The sequence below is a fragment of the Varanus komodoensis genome, unplaced genomic scaffold, assembly GCF_004798865.1.
Source record: "Varanus komodoensis strain SLA01 unplaced genomic scaffold, ASM479886v1 scaffold6_2, whole genome shotgun sequence".
Classification (NCBI taxonomy): domain Eukaryota; kingdom Metazoa; phylum Chordata; class Lepidosauria; order Squamata; family Varanidae; genus Varanus; species Varanus komodoensis.
In genome coordinates this window covers 14,992,600-15,016,034 of record NW_025336346.1, presented here as the reverse complement: position 1 = coordinate 15,016,034, position 23,435 = coordinate 14,992,600, and the positions used below count along the sequence as shown (strand labels likewise).

At 41.2% G+C, this 23,435-nt stretch overlaps 1 protein-coding gene across 1 annotated transcript in view; it reads right to left on the bottom strand.

Moving 5' to 3' along the window:
• The window catches only part of CACNA2D3 (calcium voltage-gated channel auxiliary subunit alpha2delta 3), a 648,113-nt gene that overhangs the window by 161,830 nt on the left and 462,848 nt on the right, over positions 1–23,435 (bottom strand). Inside the window, exon 14 of the mRNA XM_044451514.1 lies at positions 12,092–12,109. Coding sequence (XP_044307449.1) covers positions 12,092–12,109 — 18 coding nt within the window. The remainder of the gene's footprint in view (positions 1–12,091; positions 12,110–23,435) is intronic.

The following is a 23,435-nucleotide window of genomic DNA, read 5'->3' as shown; positions in this document are numbered from 1 at the left end:
TTGGATATGCGCATGTTGCTTTGTCTAACATTCTTATATGAAAAAATAAGGATAAAACACTGCTTCTGCTATTGTTAATACCAAACTTCATCTTGTTTTTTGTGTAATAGGATTTATTTTTAAGGTCTTCAGCATTCCAACTCCAAAGGGAAGGGCGTATTTGTCCTTTGAAATGCAAGAATAATTAGATTAAACCCAATAACAAAGTCCAGATTCTCCCACCCCCAGTGCTTTGATTTTTTAAAGTCAAACACATTTCTGTTTTGTTTTAAGTGCTATTACAAAAGGATATTTTTACATTTCATGAGACATCTACATTTCCTAATTGTAAATGATACAGCATTTAAATGGATAGAAACGTCTAAAGAGATAATGATTTTTGCAGAAAGGAAAGGAAAGGAAAGGAAAGGAAAGGGAACTTCTAAAGAAATAGAATTTGGGGTTTTGTACTATGACTCTTCTTTTGAGCATATTAGAACACCAATAATAACAATAACAATAAAGCTTTCAGCAGATAAAAGCAAGATTTAACATTTAACATAACAGCATACTGAAATGCATGGTCATAGGTTAGGATGTGGCTTGGCTTCCCCTAAAGAATGCCATCCGTTTTAGGGACAGTCAGACCTTGACCACATTTGAGAGAGGTGCCCTCAAATGTAATCCAGGGCCACATGACTCAGGACATGCTATGGCTGAGTACAGACAACATGATAACCACATTCAAAAGCTGGCTGTAGCTTGAGTATGGGATGCCAATCAATCATGGATTTTTGAAATGTGGGCTAATATGTGTCTGAAGCTGGCTGTGCTAATAACCCATGGCTTGTTAACCATGAATAACCCATGAAGAGAACCCCTGGTTTGTAGCTGGGTTGTGAACTGTGGATTGCTCACCATGTTTTGTAATCACAGCTGGATGCAGACAACACCCGCATCCGTGTTTTAACAACAACCCACCTTTCAAGGACAACCCATGCTCAGCTCTTGAGTGTGCATTATCATGTTGTTCAAACTCTGTGTGTGTGTGTGTGTGTATCTTTCTATCAAAAAACATGTAGGGGTTTTTCTATGCAATAATCAAGCCAGCTAATAACCAATAAGATCAGAGCAGATATGGAGGGAGAACTTAAACTTTTCTTCCCTTCTGCCATCTTGAGAAAAATCTTTCTTGTGAAGTTAATTCTGATTGGTGGCGGGGCAGGGGAAGACTGGTGCCTTCTCACTGCCAAATGATTTCCTCTCCCCTTGCCTGCCAAAGCAGGAGAGAGATTTTCCAGCAGAGGATCCTGTGGGTCAAAACATCTGAGGAGTAGAAATAGTCCAGCCTTGCCCTACCCCTTTCTGAAGTAGTGGAACTAGCGATTCCCCAGCTGCTCACTAAAGAGCAGACATGTCTGCTGGGCCTGTCCTCCCACTGTCTCCTGCAGTCATAAGGCCCCCACAAATGCACTGGGGCCAGCATGTGACACGTCCAAGGCCCTTAGTAAATTATGCAATCTACAAATTGCCATTTCTGGGGAGAAGTCAGTGCAGAGCTTATAGGTGGTGGGGGCTAGTTCTGCAGATGTGATATTTAACAAATGGAAGTCCGTGTAGGTCTAGCTCTGCATCAAGCATACAAATGTTCACTTGGACAAAAGAAGCCTTCATGCACAACAAAGGAAAATAAATAAGCACCATTCCAGGGTGGGGAGGAGGACGTAAATAATCACTGTAGCATTTTATTGTCCTTCTGTACTTCATTTGGTTTAATTTAACTTCTTAGGTAACTTTAATAAAAATGCTAAAATTTCTGCTGATGCATTTCCATGACAATATCAGGGTGGCAAATTTTCCATGCTTTTTGCAATTCAACACCTTGAAGTATGAAAAGGTAAATGAAGCAAAGAATGATAAATGATGTGTCTGAATTTCTGAAACAGAAGTGTCAGGATAAAAGGACAGCAAACGTTGCTCAAATAAGTTGAGAGAGAGAGCTGTTGAGAAACTGTATGAGCAGAGAGGTTTCTGAAGCCATGTTCTAAAAACATGTTTAAAAAGAAAAATAATACTTTAGATTTCAATAAAGCAAAAGTATTATTTCGAGAAGCAAGCATTCTTTCATTAATATGGCCAATATATAGTTTCTCCTGCTTCAGAGAGTTCAGCCCAAAATACCTCACAACAGGAATAAGCTAACACATCTTGCAGCCTGCTGTTTCAATAAAGCAAATCAGCCAATACTCCAGTGGACTGTTATACAGGAATCATTAAGCTTGAGGGACTGGGTAGGAGAGAGATGGGAGTCCTTAAAATAGAGAGTAAAAGTCCCGAGTAAATGGTTACACTGAACTGATTATTATGGGTTTAAAAAATAAAACAAAAGCGTTAACAATGCTGAGTACCATTTTTCTTGGGGGGGGGGGGTACAAATCTCATAAATAAATAAGCCTGACAGAGACCAACATTTAATCCAGACCAAGTGCTTTCAACAAATCTCAATCACACATATGCCACCCTCTCCTTTCAAGGTGATCTAGAATTCATTTCCAGTTCTTATGTTTCGGTTTTGGTGCTGCTAGTAACTGGAAATCTGGGTGCTATTCCACATGAGGAGCAAGCTGAGGCGCCTTTTTGCGGGGGATGGTCATTTGTTCCTTCTGTTTACACCTCCATTTGAACCATTGCAAACATTTGTAGGTGTTTGCAAGGTAGCTTCTGCCACATTTGAATTGTTAGTATAGCCTGAGCAAATATCCCAAGGAGTCTCTCAGAGAAAGAGATGACTACAAATCAGAAGTTGGGCCAATATGGTTAAACTTTGTTCCACCATTTTTATGGTAAATACAGTTTTTAAAAAGAACAGCTCCACTTTTCATGCTGCAATTCTGCAACCATTTATCTGACAGTAAGCTCCGTTGACCTCAATGGAAGGATGGCAGTGTTACTGCAGTTCTGGCATTTTACTCTTTAACCTTTAGATACAGATTTTAGCAATCAATACCAAATTACACAAAGTGAAAGTAAGATTTCCGAAGTGAAAATACATCTGACAAACATTGACAAGTCTGGAAAATCATGGAAATTAGTATGAACATGTTTATTCATTGAAGGTGGTTATTGCTTAGATGTTCTGTTGAAAGACAGAAAAGAGTGGGGCATAAGGTGCTTTTTCCATTTCACTTTTACCTGAGCATGGAAAATGTACTTCTTTATCAGTACATTTCAGAGACATACATGAAATTTGGTTATTGCCGGAACAAGATTATAGTAAATGTCAGAACTTTTTGATATTTCCCACTGGCCATTAAAAAAACAAAGAAACCTTACTGGTAAATACCACCGCATACCAAATTTCTAGCATTCACCCTGATTTTCATATTACAGATATCACAGTTGTACTCTCAGTGGCACATTGTGAAATTTTCAAGTTAGTCTGAAGATAAGATCACTCACAGCTGCCAAGACTTTGGTTCTTGGCCTGCTTTTTCAATGGGAATGGCAGTGGTTGCCTGGTGGGAAGGCCTATAATAACTGACTGTGGGTTCTCTTGGGCCTCTCAGCAGCCCTAGATATAATCAACCACTGCATCCTGAAGCGGGGCTGGCCCTCTCATGAAGCAGGGTGAAGCAGCAGCATGGAAGGAACTGCAAATTGCCCACTCGCATTACTTGCCAGGATTGCGGTCCACCTTGCCAACTCTTCTCCCTGCATGGCACTGCCCTTTGGGGCACCTGCTGAAGTAATGCTCATGGGACTGTAGCTCCAAAAGGTCCTACAGGTCCCACCTTCCTACTACAGTCAGAAAGAAGCCGACAGGGCTCCTGGAGCTGCCACCCATCTTCGGGAGCACACTGGAAATCTCAGAGCAAGCCAAATGGCTCAGAGGCAGCCACTGCTGAGAGGGATATCCTGCATGTACCCAGACAATATCTGGCTTGTCTGCAGATGATCAGAAGCAGGAACTTGGGCTTGGCTGGGGCTTGATTTCTGAAGAGAATTGTTAGTTAGAGCAGAGATCCTGGGAAATGACAATGGGGTGGGGATCGGGGCACACGACAGGGAGAGACATGTAGTGGTGGTCGTGAGCGAAGTGAGTGGGATGCAGTGACAAGGTAAGAGGGGACGGGATAGTGTAGCAGCAGTGGCGGGGAGCAACAGGGGGCATCAATGCAGGTAGCAAGAGCTTCTGGTGGTGCTGACCATAGGAGTGGGAGGTCTGACCTGGGATGGGGGAACACCCTCTTGCCTGTGTGGTCCTTAATAGCATCATCTGAGACCCTTCTTCCAGTGCTGCTGAGAAATTAGTATGATTATGATTATTAATTTAATGTCTATACCACCCATCAGCTGAAGCTTTCTGGGTAGTTCACAACAGCATATTTAAAAGGAAATAGAAAATATACCATGCAGACTTATTAAAACATCATAACATACAAAATTTAAATACAATACAGAATTTAAAACTAAATAAAAACAAAAAAAACACAAAATTATACATGAGAAGAAGACCCTTTCAAATCCTAACACCCAGCAGGCCCAAGTAGCTAATCAAATGCCCTGTGGTAGAAGATGGTCTTTACCTGGCACCAAAACAACAGTAAAGGAATGGGAAGAAGAGGGTGGCTATAAGTGAGTTTTGTGGGTGTCCAGCCTGTGAGACGCCATCGCCAGAGCAGCTCATTGGGTGACAACTGCTCACTGTTGGATTGCCCCCTTTTCTTTACCAGACATTTCATCAATTAACTTGCTTTTATGTTTTGATTCCTGCTTCTGGTTTTACTTTGAATTCCATTATATAGCGCTGCTGGTTTTATCTTCCCTTACCCAGCTTCTTTTATTATTGTTTTAATTTGTACACTACCCAGAACTTCAGAACTTCAGTTATTGTGCAAGCAAAAATATTCTCTCTCTCTCTCTCTCTCTCTCTCTCTCTCTCTCTCTCTCTCTATATATATATATATATATATATATATATTCTTCCAAATGAATGCATAGTGGTTCGCTCCATGTTGGAAATATAGCTTACTCGAAACATTTTTCCATATGTATTTAATTGCCAGACAGAGGGTTTCAAAATCTATAGCTTACAGCAGTATAAAGAGATAATCTATTGCTTGTCACCAAAATTGTAATTTACATGCACACAGAATCACTGTGGAACACACAGTCCTTAAAAGAAAAGCGTTTTCTAGCAGATGGAATGGGAGGGCAACATTCTTATTCTTAGATTCCTCTGACGACTAAAGTGAGTATGTTTATTGAAGTGTGACCATTAAAATGTTTATACAAAAAACATTTGCAGATGATACACGGATTCCAACAAAAACAGAGGCCAGGTTCAGACACCATATGGCTAAACGTATACCAGCATTGACTTAAGTCATTCATAATGGCAAGCATCAGTCCCGCAGTGGTCTTCCTCAAACAAACACATGCCAAATGGGTTTGAAAGCTTCTCATCATTTTCCAGGTGGGCAAAGTCTGGACATTACACATTTCCAGGTTATTCAGCATGCAAGGAACTCATTGGTCTACCAACCAAGTTGTATTTCTACTCAGAATTTCATACCGGGTCCGTGTTAACTATCCCACAACTACTTATTTTTTGATAGAGATCTGAAGATGACAACATAGCAGTAAAAATCTTCTATTTGAGGCCTGCCTTTGGATTCCATGAGCCAAATAATCCATTAGATATGTACAAACATACTGTTCATTTAATTTATATTGTATTTGTGTGATTCAGGCAGTTGCTTATTCGCTCAAATGACCATTTACAGTCATGCTGGAGTAACAGCTTACATAGTCCACCTCTCTTAATGAACAAATGCATTTCTGCTAACGCGTGAGGGAGGAGGATCTTAGTACCCTGAAAAGTATATATACATTAGACAAGGGGCACTAAAATACTATTGTTTGTCCAGCATCTGCTGATCAGAGAAGGCTGGAGCTAAGCCTGGAAACAAGCAGCATTCAAATTATAGTTTGAATAAAAACGGTGTGCTGGAAAACTAAATATGAGATTTGTAGCAGAAACTGGAAGACAACTGAATGAAATGAGATGAAGTAAAGACATTTCCCTGATGTGGAAAAAATTATTATTACAATATGGAATCCATCCCTTAAAGTTTTGTAATTATACAAGGGGGACTGAGCTTCTGAAGGCTGTTCCAAGTCCAACATGGAAGGTTAAAAACTCATTGTTTCAACAGTTCTCAGCACCCATTATTATTTAATACATTTCACTTTCATATCGCCAACTCCCCATCCTTATTTTCTTGTTTATTTCCAACATCAGGCTCAATCTGCCTTGGAATTATACCCAGTGACTTGCAAGTCATTTTCCTAATAATGGCAGGATGTGCCCAATGTTTTGGAAACAGGACTGTGTATATGCTTAATGATTTTCAGGGCTGATTCTGGCATTCAAGAGAGATTCAAGGATTGAACTTTGGGGACACCTGAAAAAACTCATGTTATCCCTTGGCTTTCAAATATGTTAATAAACCTGTGAATTTGTCTTTGAATGCCAGAATTTGTGACTCCGTGCTTAAGAACGTATGCAACCCTTGTAAAACTATCACAGTGGATAATGTGTTCCATGTGTTGCACAGTCCTATAATGAGTGAGCTACATGACTGCTACCAGGCATCACTATGTCAATGTCGTTGCCATCAGCAGCAGTAGCATCACCCCCATCATTTTCTACTACTGTAACTTAAAATTGGCAATCCGGTTACATAATTGATTGGGTGCATATGAGATTCCATGTACAGAGCGCTGGACTAGATGGACCTCTGGTCACATTCAGCATAGCTTTTCTCATGTTCTTACCTCCATTTTGTCCCTATGTATACATACAACACACCTTCATGGATCACTGTCTTGCCGTGGTGAAGGGGCTTGTATAGCACAATGAAGCTATGAGCTATGCCATGCCGTGCAGGGGCACCCAAGATGGACAGGTCATAGCAGAATACTCTGACAAAAGGTGATCCACTGGAGAAGGAAATAGCAACCCACTCCAGTATCCTTGCCATGAAAACCCCATGGACAGAATCAAAAGGCTAAAAGATATGACACCAGAAGATGAGCCCCTAAGGTTGAAAGGTGTCCAGTGTGCTACTGGAGAAGAGTAGAGGGCTAGTACTAGTAGTGCCAGAAAGAATGAAGTGACAAAGTCAAAGCTGAAAGGACACTCAGTTGCGGATGTATCTGGTGGTGAAAGGAAAGTCTGATAAAGAACAATACTCCATAGGAACCTGGAACGTAAGATCTATGAACCAAGTTAAGTTGGACTCGGTCAAACATGAGATGGCCAGACTGAACATCGACATCTTGGGAATCAGTGAACTAAAATGAACAGGAATGGGTGAATTTAATTCAGATGACCATCAGGTATACTACTGCGGGCAACAATCCCTCAGAAGAGAGGAAGAAGCTATCACAGTCAATAAAAGTGTAGGAAAAACAGTACTGGGATACAATCTCCAAAATGACAGAATGATCTCAGTTCGAATCCAAGGAAACCATTCAACATCACAGTAGTCGAAGTCTATGCCCCAACCACTGATGCTGAAGAGGCTGAAGTTGACCGGTTCTATGAAGGCCTACAACACCTTCTAGAATTAACTCCAAAAAATGATGCCCTTATCATCATGGGGGGTTGGAGTGCTAAAGTCAAAAGATAACCAGAATAACAGGCAAGTTTGGCCTTGGAGTACAAAATGAAGCAGGGCAAAGGCTAGCAGAGTTTTGTCAAGAGAACACGCTGCTCATAGCAAACATTCTTTTCCAACAATCCAAGGGACGATTCTACACATGGACATCACCAGATGGTCAACACAGAAATCAGATTGACTATGTGCTCTGCAGTCAAGATGGAGAAGCTCTATACAATCAGTAAAAGCAGGACCTGGAGCTGACTGTAGCTCAGACCATAAGCTTCTTGTTGCAAAATTCAGACTTGAATTGAAGAAAGTAGGGAAAACCACTAGGCCACTCAGGTATGCCCTAAATCATATTTCTTATGAATATACAGTGGAGGTGACAAATAGATTTAAGGGATTAGATCTGATAGGGAGAGTGCCTGAAGAACTATGGGTGGAGGTTCGTAACATTGTACAAGAGGCAGCAATTAAAACCATCCCAAAGAAAAAGAAATGCAAGAAAGCAAAATGACTGTCTGGGGAGACTTTACATGTAGCTGAGGAAGAAGGGCAGTGAAAGGCAAAGGAGAAAGAGAAAGATACACCCAACTGAATGCAGAATTCCAGAGGATAGCTAGAGTTAAGAAGGCCTTCAGAAATGAACTGTGCAAAGAAATAGAGGAAAACAATAGAATGGGAAAGACTAGAGATCTCTTCAAGAAAATTGAAGGTATCAAAGGAATGTTTCATGCAAAGATGGGCATGATAAAGGACAAAAATGGCAGGGACCTACCAGAGGCAGAAGAGATTAAGAAGAGGTGGCAAGATTACACAGAAGAACTATACAAGAAAGAGCTTAATGTCCCTGATAACCACGATGGGGTGGTCACTGACCTTGAGCCAGATATCCTGGAATGTGAAGTCAAATGGGCGTTAGAAAGTCTGAGCAACAACAAAGCTAGTGGAGGTGACAGTATTCCAGCTGAGCTATTCAAAATCCTAAAAGATGATGCAGTTGAAATGCTACACTCAATATGCCAGCAAATTTGGAAAACTCAACAGTGGCCACAGGATTGGAAAAGGTCAGTTTACATTCCAATCCCAAAGAAGGGCAATGCCAAAGAATGTTCGAACTACCACACCAATGCACTCATTTCACATGCTAGCAAAGTGATGCTCAAAATCCTACAAGGTAGGCTCCAGCAGTATGTGGACCGAGAACTACCAGAAGTACAGGCAGGATTTCGAAGAGGGAGAGGAACTAGAGATCAAATTGCCAATATATGCTGGATCATGGAGAAAGCTAAAGAGTTCCAGAAAAATATTTACTTTTGCTTCATTGACTATGTTAAAACCTTTGACTGTATGGATTACAACAAATTGTGGCACATTCTTAAAGAGATGGGATACCAGACTATCTTATTTGTCCAGAGAAATCTGTATCTGGGTCAAGAAGTAACAGTTAGAACTGGACATGGAACAACTGATTGGTTCAAAATTGGGAAAGGAATTCGGTAAGGCTATATATTGTCACCCTGCCTATTTAACTTATATGCACAGCACATCATGAGAAAGGGTTAGGGTTAGGGTAGATGAATCACCAGTTGGAATTAAGACTGCTGGGAGAAATATCAACAACCTCAGATATGCAGATGATACCACTCTCATGGCAGAAAGTGAAGAGGAACTAAAGAGCCTCTTGATGAGGGTGAAGGAGGGGAGTGCAAAAATCGGCTTGAAATTCAACATTAAGAAAACTAAGATCATGGCATCCAGTCCTCTCACTTCCTGGCAAATAGATGGGAAAGAAATGGAGGTAGTGACAGATTTTATTTTCCTGGAGTTCAAGATCACCGCAAATGTTGACTGCAGCCAAGAATTTAAAAGACACTTGTTCCTTGGGAGGAAAGCTATGGCAAATCTAGACAGCATATTAAAAAGCAGAGACATCACCCTGCCGACAAAAGTGCGTATAGTCAAGGCTATGGTTTTCCCAGTTGCAATGTACGGCTGTGAAAGCTGGACCATAAGGAAGGCTGAGGGCAAAAGGATTGAGACTTTTGAATTGTGGTGCTGAAGGAGACTCCTGCGAGTCCCTTGGACTGCAAGGCGATCAAACCGGTCAGTCCTAGAGGAGATCAACCCTGACTGCTCTTTAGAAGGCCAGATACTGAAGATGAAACTCAAATACTTTGGCCACCTAATGAGAAGGAACAACTCACTGGAGAAGACCCTGATTCTGGGAATGATTGAAGGCAAGAGGAGAAGGGGACGGCAGAGGTTGAGGTGACTGGATGGGGTCACTGGGGAGGTGAGGGTGGGGTTGGGTGGACTCTGGGGGATGGTGGAGAACAGGAGTGCCTGGAGCAAAGTTGTCCATGGGTTGTGGGGATTCTTTGCAGCTGAAGAACATAGATACATATAACAAGGCACTGCTACTCTACTCTTCCCTATCAGATGAATCAGAATGAGACTTCTGCTAAAACCAAAACACCATCTTTGTTCATCCTTTTAGAATAGGCATAAATGGTGAGGAAGCACAGCAGCAGGAGGTGCTGTTCCTGAGGAGCTGTGCAGAATGGGCCCCTGCAGTTATTCTAATTCACATATGTAAGTCAGTAAGGGAGCTTTCCCCCTCTCGTTCTACATGGAATGAAGACTGCAAAGGTGTCAATCATTGGAGCATAAGAGTTGAAACAATACTGCATTGATAGCTACTGTGAGAAGCCAGAGTTACGTCGTACAGCTAAATCTTGCTAAGTAAAGAAAAGGGCTACAAGCATTTGCAAATGGTCTCTGGCATTTTAAAAACACTATGCTTAGTGGAATTCTTGGCATCTCTACTCAGAAGTAAGTTCCACTGTGTGCACTGGAGGATATTTTCTAGTGACTTAGTTTAGGACCACAGTCTTGAGAAGTTTGTTTACTCAGGGAACTAGAAAGCCTCACTCCATAATCAACTTGTTATATTAATTTTGCATTTATACTTGGGTTAGAATTGATGATCATTTCTAAGTAAAGATGGCCATTAAAACGTTTCTATCTTGAAAGTTATATTTAGAAGCGATGGTCTTGATAACTATTTGATACAATTATTCTGCATACACAGACCAATCCCATTTACTTCTATGGGAAAGGTTCAGTGTACCTGTGAAAACCAGTAAGAAGTGTTCCTAGGTTTGCCATCTGATCTTCTGAATTACAGGTTAGTGTGACTCAGGCCAAAACAGATTCTAGCTAATCCCTTCCCCTATAAGCCATTTTTCTGAAGGTGTCTTCCACCTTCTCTCTGCATCATGCATCTTTCCCTTTCATTGAGAAAAGTGGTTGATTAGATAAACAGTCAGCAGGCAAAAGATTAAACACTGTCCTAATATAACGTGGAGCCCACCCCCATGCCCTTTAGCTGCTCCAAAGTAAAACAGTCACTATCAGCCAAGCGTTATGTGCCTCCTGCTTGCATCGAGCTTGAGCCAAGAGTAAGAGCCACACTGCTAGGTCTGCCCATGTAGAAAGTCTTTCTCCCCTCATGGCTTTTGCGCACACATTCATGGATGCTAAGCAAACTCTGCCCCTGCAAGGATCAGAAGAGGACAGACTGCGGCGGCTGATGTTCGGAAATAGCAAGGAAATCCAGCTATGAGCACAAATGGCGGCAGTGGTAGGGGGGCGGGCAGCTCTCAGGCACTGCAAATCAAGTTCCGCTCATCTAGGAATAATTGCCAAAAAAATGTAAATGCATAGGAGGAGATGCCATTTCTATGTAATCATGCAGGAATTCTTGTAAGCTGCAACACAGCACTCCTAATTATATAATGGTATTCTAAACGGTGGCAATTCTTGTGTGATTACTTCCCAACTGTGTTTGTGAATGATACAAGAAAGATACAACGGGCAGCGAGCGATATCCCTGACTAGCTGCAATTATCCTCTGTGTTATATCATGAAATGCAATGGATCGCATCATGTCAAAGCAGAAGCTGTACAACCATAACAGCATGTGGCATGAAAACCTCTTTAGACAAAACGTATGTCAGATGTGCTGCAAGGCTTTTGATAAGACAGTTCAATAGGGACCAGTGAAAGGATATAGCCACACTGAGTGCCTTTGTTCCCTGATGGGGATTGCAAGGACCTCTGGATGGCTTCTTTGAAACTGCCATGTCCATTCAATGGCTGCCTATTATTTTCAAGGTGATAAAAATGGGTCCTTTATTTTACAAAGCAGGACACTTCTTCTCCATTTGGCTCACATTGTGCCTGAGTTGTCCCTCAGTGGGTAACTTGAGTGTGCACAATGTCTTACTTTGATTTAAGAAAAGTCACACTCTCCAGTTCATTACAGCAGGAGCAGAGTAAAGCATTTCACTGATCGCCATTGTACTATATTCATGACACTGTGGAAACATGGAGAGCTGGCGATTTCTTTGCATACATATTGATTGAAAATAGTTTACCTTTTGAGCCTGAGGAAGCTGGGGTGGGGGGTGGGGGAAACAAGAACAAAAACAGAATAGAACAAGCCATCATTATGTATTTGATATGATTATATTAAAGTGAATTTAGCTGGTTTATTCATGTAAAAAATCACCAAGGTAATAAAAAAGAGGAAGTTTCAGGAAAAATATTTCCAGTTAATTCAATCAGCTGCATAACCACAGGGCTGCAGGAGCGAGAGGACAGCTTGCTTGCTGAATGTCACTAGCCCCGCACAATTTGCTGCAGTGCTCAAGGAAAGAGAAGGTCTCTCCACAGGTGTGGTATTGTACATGAATCCTGAAGTTCCATCTTCAGTACGCAAACATAATTCAGTGGAGCCTTTCAAACCAGTCCTTCAAAAACCACTTGTATGTTCAAGATGCTTTCTGACCATTGAATCTTTTAAATTACTTATTCACAATGGTGAGGGCATATTTAGACACAACCATAAGTTGCATACAAGTGCCTGCACACACAATAACAATTATAATTATATAAATGGAAGCTCCATACTAGGGTTCTGTTTTAACAATGCAAAGCTTCATTATTATTTCAGAAGTGAATCGCAAGCTACCTCTGCTGTTTGCAATTCACTCTTCATATGATCGCAACTGCTAATGATGGCTCAATCAAAGAATAAACCAGTGAAAAATTACACACTGGGCCAGTTCACATGAATGCCACAGCCCACCATCACTCATTTAAGCTAAGGTGGGTTGCATTTCATGCCAGCTATGGAAATCAGTTTCCATGGCTCCTTGTGACATGAGAACCCAATAAGGATGGGTTGTTGGTGGGACGAATAAACTGCCCACAACCATGGGTTGCTTGTTAATCATGCCAACAAGCCATTCTCATCCGTTTTGCATGACACGACAGCAAGTGCCGGCCATGGCTAGAAGATAAAAAACAGCAGCCAACGTGCTACAACTCAGCATGGCTTGAACAAGCCACAGTGCACTGCAGTAATCATGCCAATCAAGTCACTGTCGTCTTGCTGAAATCAGCGAGGGATTTAAGCAGATACTTCAATAGGAGTCCTGAGAAAGTATGCGACCCTTCTCTAGCGATCTCTGGAGTATAGATTTGCTTAACTTTGGTTAGATCTAGCTATAAGTGTATATTTCAAATATATTCCCACTCTCACAGATATGCTCACTCAGGATACCGTAAGCTGCAACTCAAACAAATTATTCAAAAGCTGAGTCCTCCATATTCACATTATCATTACTACTAGTTAACATAACACAATTACATTTCATAGTACTAGATTTAAAAATGACACTATGGGTGGTAAACATATATTCAACAGAGCTGAACATTGAGCTGCTAAGTCAATTATTTCCCACACCAATCCTGAAACTTTTACTACTTTCCCTCAAATTTAATCAGTTTCCACCAAGAAATGCCATCTTGAACTGAATCTACAAAAACCAGTTCAGTGTCTATAGCACACACATCTATGAGAAAATTCAGTTACTGCAAATAGTAACAAGAAATTCAGCCAATGCCTTCAAACGCATGGAGTGTACAGGCTCATATTGGTACTGAAGAGAACAAGCAGGTAATAAAAAGCTTCCAGCTAGAGTTTACTAATTCAGTCAGCATCATATTTTGGCAGAATGGTGGGACAGAAATTCACTGTATAACTAAATAAATAGTAGCTGCTGACTTCAATACCTTGGGTTGGAGCCAGATGTAGTCATACTTAGAATCAACCTATTTGAAATAATGCCTTACATCAGGGGTCCTCAAACTTTTTAAACAGGGGGCAAGACTATAATTTGAAAAAAAAAATGGACAAATTCTTATGCACATTGCACATTAAAAAGTAATTTAAATTGAAATAAATTAAAACATAAAATTAATTAAACAATTAATTAAATGTATAATTAATTGTAATTAATTAAAATTTAAAAAATAATTTAAAAATTAAAAAATGTTTGCTCTGCTTGCTTGGGCTGCAGCAGAAGCCCAAGATGAGGTGGGGAAGAGTATGTACATATTCAAGGGACATAGCTACAATGTCTGCGATTGGGCTGGGGGGCGGGGAAGATGGGTGCGATTGTGCTCGGGCGGGAAGATGGATGTGACTGTGCTCCATCCATGCATGGAAGAGGGGTGTGATCACGGTCGGGCTTGTGCAGGGAAGGCAGGTGCGATCGTGGCCATCCCCCTCCCACCCAGAGCATGACCATGATTGCGTCCATCTTCCCTGCATGAGCGCAACTGCAATCCTGGCTATCTCTCTACTGAGTATGCCTGTGCCGACTCAGAGCTTTTGGACTCAGATCAGAGAAAATGATCTCCGAGCGAGTCCAAAAGCTCTGAAGCAGGCTGGATAAATCAGCATGGCAGGCAAGATCTGGCCTATAGGCCATAGTTTGAGGACCCATGCCTTACAAACTTTCATTAACTTCAATGAGTCTGCTTTAAGTATGACTGTGTTCAACCCTCTAATTCCAATTAGTAAGGGGAAGCTGAAGGTATCTAACACAGATATGCAAAGCATTAAGGGAAAATCCCAAATTAATGGGCCATGAGATTACACGGGCTTTCTGCAGACTAGTTCTTTGACCATTTTTTTTTTTTGCATTGTTTGTACTTTGATTCTATTGCTCATTTCAATTAAAGGAGAGTCCATATGCTTTCAGGCATGCAAGTTTTCACTCACAGTACTTTGCGTGGTTTGCTGTCTTAGAACTATAACATGAAAAGTTAAGCAAGAGTAACCTTTAAAGATAGTGGTCTACTTCACAATCACCCAGAATCTGTTTCCATCTGCTGCGGTTTCAAGAGGGACAAAAGCAAGCCTGTCTGTGTGAACCAACAATTCTTTTGTAAATAGTCATGACAAGTAAGGAATTATCACTGCTTGCATTCCCTGGATTTCAGTTTCCCCTGATGCCACTGCTTACTATTCCCCCTTCCCTTCTCTCCAAACATATGTATGCATACATACACTTGGAACTCTGCCTAACACATCATTCACCCAACGAAGTGGGTTGCAGCCTATGAACACTTATGCCATAATAAATGTTTTGTCTTTAAAGTGCTAGAAATTTTTTCAGTGTTTTTACTGCAACAGACTAGCATAGCTTGTCCTCTGGAAAGTGTTACCTGGTTACAGCTGAAGCTTACAACTAGGACTAGTTAGGACAGCCTCCTCCCAAATTTGAATGGATCCAAATGGCTTCCAGGAGGCCCTATTTGGCTGACTCTATTTAACTATTTTGTCAATGGTCTAATAGACTCTTATAATGAGAATTCCTTCAGGACACTAACAAAATAAGTCTTAGGTGTCTGTGGACCTTCCTTGCTAACTGGGCAGCTGAGTGCATGGATGACATTGACAGAAACACCAGCAGTGATCTACCCGATTGTGAGCCCATTTGCCATCACTGTAAATGGTACCAAAAAAGTATTTATCCACTAGTCCTCCCTTTGTGTCATCACCCAAAGGTGATGTCAGCTCTCATTGCCAACTCTCCTTTTGCCCTTAAGGGTAGACCTACTCCCTGCGCTTTCAGTGTGATGGAGTAAGTCAGTAAGGAGGAACTGAAAGCTTCTTTAAAACAGAAGGCATTAAAACAAGGATGGGAAGAAGGTAGATTGAAATCTACCACCAGGATATTGGATGGTTTGCATAGAAATTACTAAGTAACCAGCAAGCTCCCTTCGTTCCCAAAGTGTGGGAGTTTTTCAGAACCCTTCCATGAGGCCTAGTTTGGCCACTACATTTTCTTCTCAACCTTAACAATCAGTCTGTGTGGCTTTTTGCACAGCTCTGTGCACAAATCATGAGCCAGACTGATTTTAGCTTGAAAAGCTAAGAACTGGTAAGCATATTTACAAAAAAGTAGAATATCAGTGCGATCCTGTTGCCCTTGGCCTTAATGCAGACAAACATCCACGCAGGGCTTACGTGTATCCAACGCACGCTGCAAGGTATGTTGACAAACTTCACCACTGTGCATCACAGCCTTGCATTTCCTCTGGAGGGCCATTTTAGCCATCGACAGGAAGCGCTGCAGTAGCAAGGAAAGGTTTCCGTTTTCTCCTTCCCACCCCAGTGGCATGGCCCTTTTCCTCTTCTCCAGGGCCAGTCTGCAACCTCACAGAAGCAGCCAGCTTGGTTCTTTCCTCCCGGTCCCTTTCTTCACTGCTTAATCCTCTGCCCCCCTAGACCATGCTGCAAGGCCACAGTGATGTGTCCTGAGAGTGCTAATGCATGGCTTGCTGGTGAATAGAGGCCTGTGGAATTTAGTCCTGAAAGACTGACACAGAATTATTAACAGTCATACTAAATATTGTCATAGTAACTGCATATACAAACATGTACATTTCTGGAATCGCAATGGATGTCTTCGCATCCTAATACCATACTCATTAGTTTGTATTAGAATCCCCAAAGGGTTTGACTTGTAGGATATAGAGAGTTGCAGATTAAATATGGAAAGCTGCAGATAAATATATATGGGATCTAAGGCAAATGCCTAACAGAAACAGTGTTATCACGTAAAATCAATTAATACTGAGTTACCACAATTTTTAAGCATGTGTGTGGATGTGTGTGCACTTTTCAATCATATTGCATTATACAGTAACTCCAAGAAAAAAATACAAGCACATTACATTACTATCCTGCCTTTTTTCCTCTCGTGAGGAACCCGCAACAGCTTATATAGCTCCATTTTATCCTTTCAACAACAACCTTGTGAGGTAGGCTGAGAGCTTGTGACTGGCCCAGGGTCACCAGGGAGCTTCATGGCCAAGTGGAGCCTAGAACCTGGTTCTCCCAGGTCCCCAGTCTAGCACTCTTATCACCACACCGCACTGGCTCTCAATGTAATTCCTTATCTGTTGATACAGAAGTAAGTGCCACTGGGCTCAGTGGAGACATCATCCTAGGTACGTGCAGAGAGGTTTACAGCTTTAATTTTTTTATTTTCTTCTACTTCACTTGAACTTTGGTAGTCAGTACTTCAGTCATATAAAATAGGAATATTGATATGTGGGAGAGGAACCAAGCTAGATCAGACTGGCTCTATAGAGCTACCTGAGTTTGCGAACTATGTTCATTGTGACTACTCTGCGGAGCAAGAAGAACCCTGTGCTATGCAAATACTTTGTAGAATCAGAGCCTCTGCTGGCAATTCCAAAACTTAAGACGAGACTTATCTGTTTTTCTTGAGGGTGGTCTTAGGCATTTAGGAGATGGGTTTGATAGATCAGGGCAGGAGAGAAATCCCAGCTTTAAGATATCAGTCAACATTTGTGAGGGTCCATTACAGTTTGCAGATGGTTACTTTGCCATTTTTCCTCTAGCGGATGTCAGTTGTAAGTTCAAGATCATCTCTATGAACTACTAGACTTGTGGGATGGATTTTTATTCTGATGTTGGCTTATTTCATGATGGAAGGATGAGCAACTTAAATTTATTTGGTATTATGCTGCTGTGGATGATGGTCTTCCTTTTGAAAGGCCACAGGGTATAAATTATTGTCCGACCAATAAAGGCAAGACTTCCAGGCTGATGCATAAAAATTACCTCACTAGGCTTACCTCTGAAAAGCCTAGTGAGCACTATTGATTCCAGTAGTTGCACCAGACCTTGCCAAGGGTTCTGCCTTTTCTTTCTCAAGACGGTACACACTTTCTATTAATCCCCAAAAGTATAATGTGGCTGTTTCTTGCAGAAAGTGGAAATTGCACATTTATCATGATTTTGCTAAAGTCCAAAGTATTACATGCATGCAACATGCTCCCCAAAGAGATCCGCCTGGCGCCAATCCTCTACTCTTTTTGCATCAGGTAAACACCTTTTTCTTTACCAGATAAAGAGAGCCAGTGCAGTGCAGTGGTTAAGAACCTGGGACTGGGACTCAGACAACCTGGGTTCTAGTCCCCGCTCAGCCATGGAGCCAACTGGGTGACTTGGGCCAGTCACAGACTCTCAGCCCAACCTACCTCACAGGGTTGTTGTTGTGGGGATAAGATGGAGGAGAAGAATGATGTAAGCTACCTTTAGTCCTTTGTAGGAAAAAGGCAGGATATAAATCATAAAATAAATAAATAAAATAAAATAAAAATTTAACCTTCATTTTAACAACTAATACTATTTTATTAATACTGCTGATTTGTATACGGTTGTATTTTTATTTTTTATTATTTTATTAATTAAGAGAGGATGTATCATGGAATGTTATTATGTTATTTATATTATATTGCTATGTATTTATTCATGTAAGCTGTCCTGAGGCTCTTGCAAAGGATGGCACACAAATGTCATAAATAAATAAATAAATCTGTTTCTCTTTTCAGGGCCAGCAAATTTTTAATCCAGTTTTCTAAAATGTATGGTTCACTATTAGTACTGTTATTGTTATCGGTGTCATTGTTATTTCTATACTGCTAAATGGCTTGACCTCCCCAGGCAGTTTGCAAATATCTTATGGAAAATCCAGTGCGGTGTGGTGGTGAGAGGGCTGGCCTGACCTCCCCAGGCAGTTCCCCAGGAAATGGCTTGACCTCCCCAGGAAGTTTGCAAATATCTTATGGAAGAACCAGTGTGGTGTGGTGGTGAGAGGGCTTGAACCACAGTGCTAAGTAGGCTTACAGATAAATCCTGGGAGATCCAGGTTCTAGTCCCCACTTAGCCATGAAGCTCATAGAATGACTTTTGGTCTAGTCACAGATTAGACTAAGCTACCTCACAGGGTTGCTGTTGTAAGGATAAAATGGACTTAGGAAAGCTGCCGTGGGTCCTCACAAGAGGAAAAAAGGCAGGATATAAATACAATATCATCATCATCATCATCATCATCATCATCATCATCATCATCATCTTTTTCTTCTTCTAAAGGATAGTATACAGAATAAATAGATAGAATGCAACTCTGACCCTTTTCTATGTCTTCCATTTGTTGTTACTGTTATGGTTATTATTATTAAAATGTAAGAAGAGGCTACAGACAACTTGTTAGGAGTGTCTGCTTGGAAGTCCTACTGAGTTCAGTGGGATTTATCTGTAAGCCTACTTAGCACTGTGGTTCAAGTAAATTACAAGGTAAGTGTTTTTAAAAAAGAAGGCATAGCTGAATGTTATAAGCCCTGGGATACATTAAAACCGCTCAGAAGAGAGTCAGTATGGATGTATTCTTCAGAACCAGAGAATTTTAGATTCTTGGATTGTAGCAGCGCTACAAGTGAGTCAGCCTGGCTCTGGTCTTACGCCTTAAATCACTTAGGGTGTGATCCTCAGAAACTTCTGTGCAGTCTCCTTTGCTGCCATCCCTTGTGCCCTACATTTTATCGAGACAGCTGCTTTCAGCCACTGAGATGAAGTGCCCGGGATGGAGAAAGTAGGAGTCTGGTGCCGCAATAGGAACTGGTGTCTGTAGGAGGCCCCAATCTTCTTCTCCATTCTTGTCCTTGTCCCCAGGACACATTGGTGCTCGCAGAAAGGTGACCGGCACAGTGCTTCTGTACCAGCCACAACAGGGGCAGAGGCTGGGCTGTTTGAGTCCCAGCACCAAGACCAAGATATTCAAGCGGCATTTTAACTGTTAATATTATCGGATTTTATCTGGCCAGGGCAGCTTATTTTATACTGTATTGTTGTATTTTTAATTTAATATTTATATTTTAAATTTATATTATAATTATTTTAACTTAGTGATGTAAGCCGCCCCGAGGCTTTGGCGAATGGGGCGGCATAAAAATGTTTTTAATAAATAAATAAGTAAGTAAGTAAGTAAGTAAGTAAGTAAGATCAGAGGATCTCAGCACAGGACTCCAAAGAATCCTACTGTCACCCCAGATGGTGTTGGGAGGCCACAGGATCATGTCCTACAATCCAATGCGCATTTAGACAGCAAAAGGTCCTGCAAGTTTCAGGATCCCTCCAGCCAGCCATGCTGGGTGGGGTATGCTGAGAATAATAGGGGTTTTTTTTTTTTTTTGGTCAAAATATGCATAAGATTGAGCGTTCAGCAGTTAATTTATTTCCAGTTACTTTTCTCCACTGAATTTGAAAATCTCTGGTATAATGAAACACTGCAAAATTTAATGATGAGCAATTAGCATTATAATAAATACCCAATTTTCCAGTCCACCTAGCATGTGCTTTACTTTGCATTGTTGAAATAAGAATGTTTTTGTTTTCAAATTATTGGCAATGCTTAATCTATTCACTGCCTTCAGTGATCACATAAACAGGGACCACTAGGATTAAACTCTGAAATGACAGAATCAAATGAGGAGTTCCCAGGGTCAAAACAGAGGCAAGACTCCCGTTTCCTGACTAAAGAAGGATTATTAGCCCAAATGCTCGAGTGTACCTATGAAGTGTTTTTGGATGACGTGCCAGAGAAAACCTAGTAAGATGAGTAGTTAGAGGCCTCATTCTAAAATGAGATGTGCGGAAAGCAAAGGGCAGCATCTTCAATTGTTTGCCTAGACTGTGTAGGGAAACTTAACTGCGATACTGTAAATAAAGTTCTGTTAAACGTGAAGTTGCTACACAGACAAAAGACATTTTAAATGATTTGAACAAAAGGCTGTTGTGCTTGTGGAAGGAAGAAAAATCATGCAGCACAGTCCTGGTTGTATGATCGTCTCCTGCTATGCCAATGGAATGGTTTCCATAAGCAGAGTGTGGGGAGATTTCCCCCACCCCACCCCACAGGCCCTGGCACACCCTCACAGTCCGCTGCAGAGAACTGGGGGCCCTTCACACCAGATTGAGTGGGTCACTGGGGGCCGCAGGGTCTGTAGGAGCTGAGGGGAGGGAAGGAGGCGAAAGAACCTTCATCTGTTACCAAGAGGTGAATCTATGCTCCACCATGCTGGGTTTTGCCCAAACCTGTCAGCTGGCAGGGAAATGCCTGGAGAGAAGGCCTGTGCAGGAACAACTGGAAAAAACTTTTCAGCAATCACAGATAATAGTGCTTGTGGTAGAGGTAATTACCTCCAGAGAAGCCTCACAATGTTGCCCAGAATAGATGTTTGCTCACTGCCATTATCCAGAAGCAGCGCATTGGGAAACGAGCCCGCCGAGTGCAGCCTTCTTGTCTTTACACTTCCCATTAGCATCTCTTCCCCCCCATGACAAGCCACATATTTCACTTGTGATTATATATGATATGGTGACTAACCAAAAACCATTGAGGAATGCATGAATTAAATTTCTCATCGTTGGCTTTTTCTTACAATTTTTAACCTCACTGTAGTCTATTTTTGCTTCCAATGTTACAGATAAGTCTGAAAGAAGGCCTTGGCAACTATAGGTGGCCTATAAATATATGTGACTAAATAAATAAATAAATAATAAAAAAAGTCCAAACAAATGATTTGAATAGAATTGTCAGTACAATTGCCTGATATTCCCAACAATTTTGGGACAGGCTATGTAACTCACATACCATTTAGTTATTATAGTATCATAATACTATACTATAATATTATATTAAAGCAGTATTACTGCCACATTTCAGATTCCAGAGAAACTTTTGCACTTAATTGTTCATTTAGTGATTTTCCGCCCCCTTTCTCCCTCTCCCTCTCTCTCTCTCTCTCTCTCTCTCTCTCTCTCTCTCTCTCTCTCTCTCAGAGAGACTCAATTCTTAAATTAACATACAGGACATAGTTTAGCTGTATTAAATATTTTCCAGTGAAGTGGCTAAGAATGTGTTGGTGATTGCTCATGCTGTCCTGCTTTCTCCTATATGCATTAAAGTTCTGGGTGTCAGACTTTAAGGAGGATACTGGCAAACTGGAGCCTGCCCAGTGGAGAGTGACAAGTATAAGCAATCTGGAAAACACATCCTATGAGAGTCAAGCATGCTGAGCCTGGAGAAGATTAAGAAGAACATGATCGTGGTCTGCAAATATCTGAAGAGCTATCATTCAGAAAATGTCAGCAACATTGTTCTCTATTGCTCCAGAGGGCCATATTAGGACCAACAGGTATAAATTGCATGGAAGCAGATTTCAGCTAAACATTACCCTGACAGTAATAACAGAGTGGGACAGAATACCTTTGTATATGGTGGGCTCTTCTTCACTGGAGAGATTTAAGCAGGGACTATATAGCCATGGATATATTTTCCCCCTGAATTGCCTATCTCCATTGAGCAAGAGGCTAGACTTCCAACCTGGTGCCCCCCAGAAGTGTTCGGCTACAGCTTCTAGAATTCCAAACCATTGGCCATGCTGGCTGGGGCTGATGGGACCTACAGGTCAAACTATCTAGTGGGCACTAGGGTGGGAGGGCTGAAACAGACTGTCTCAAAGGACATTCAAAATCTGTGATTCCATGATCTACCACTAAGCTGGGAGACAGCAAGAAATAATAGGTTGACATGTAGAGGCCATGAAGGACATGAGTGTTAATAGAATATCCTGCACATAAAAATCAGTATTTCAGTTAGGAAGGGCAATCCTATCTGAAAACCTGGATATGAAAATCAAATGTCTCTTTCAGAAGTTGTTAATTCATGATATTTCCTCCTTGGATAAAATGGTGCAGAATTTTCCTTCAGTGGAAGGTTATTGCCTCATAAGGCTATTATTCCCTCTGAAAACAGTGCATCGTAAGTTTTCTGTACATGGCACCCATTGTAAACCTCATTCAGTGGTATAATTTCTATAACTTGGAGGGTACTTCAAGGGTACTGGGAACAAAAATAACATAGATTCCATGGAATTGGTTCGCAGGCAGTTTAATTTCAGAAAGTTTCAGAACACTGAAAATTTAAGATATAAACAACAACAACTATATAGCTTTTAGTTCATCTTGAAATAATGGACCAAGGACACACTGGCATTTTATTCTACTTTGATAACAAAAAAGATATCATGAAGCTCAAATAATTAGCTGGTTGAGCCAAGCAGCTTTATTTCGGAGAGTTAAAATGAGGCTTCAGAATCGGAGAGCATCTGCATCATTACATTTAATGAGGCTTCTCCTAATGAAACACTTTTGCCTGCCTAAATGTTGCCAGTCATTTCAGCTGGTTCCCTGGAGCTCCCTCTTCTCCCTGTCTTAGAACATCTAAGCTGAAGTATCTATGTTTAGTTGAGTGAAAACAAGTTTCTTCAAATTCAGTGCTACTGGACTTCAGCTTTGAAATAAAATTTCTGGAAACAGCAGAGTCAGGATTATGTGATTTACCACTTCCAGATACTTCTGCCTGGCCAAAATCAACCTCAAAGCACCCTGACCACTTCGAGATATATCAGCTGCTTATTTTCCTAATATCTGTGTGAGGGATTTGTGTGTTCATTGCTAATTTTTCCATAAGCAAATCACCTACACCT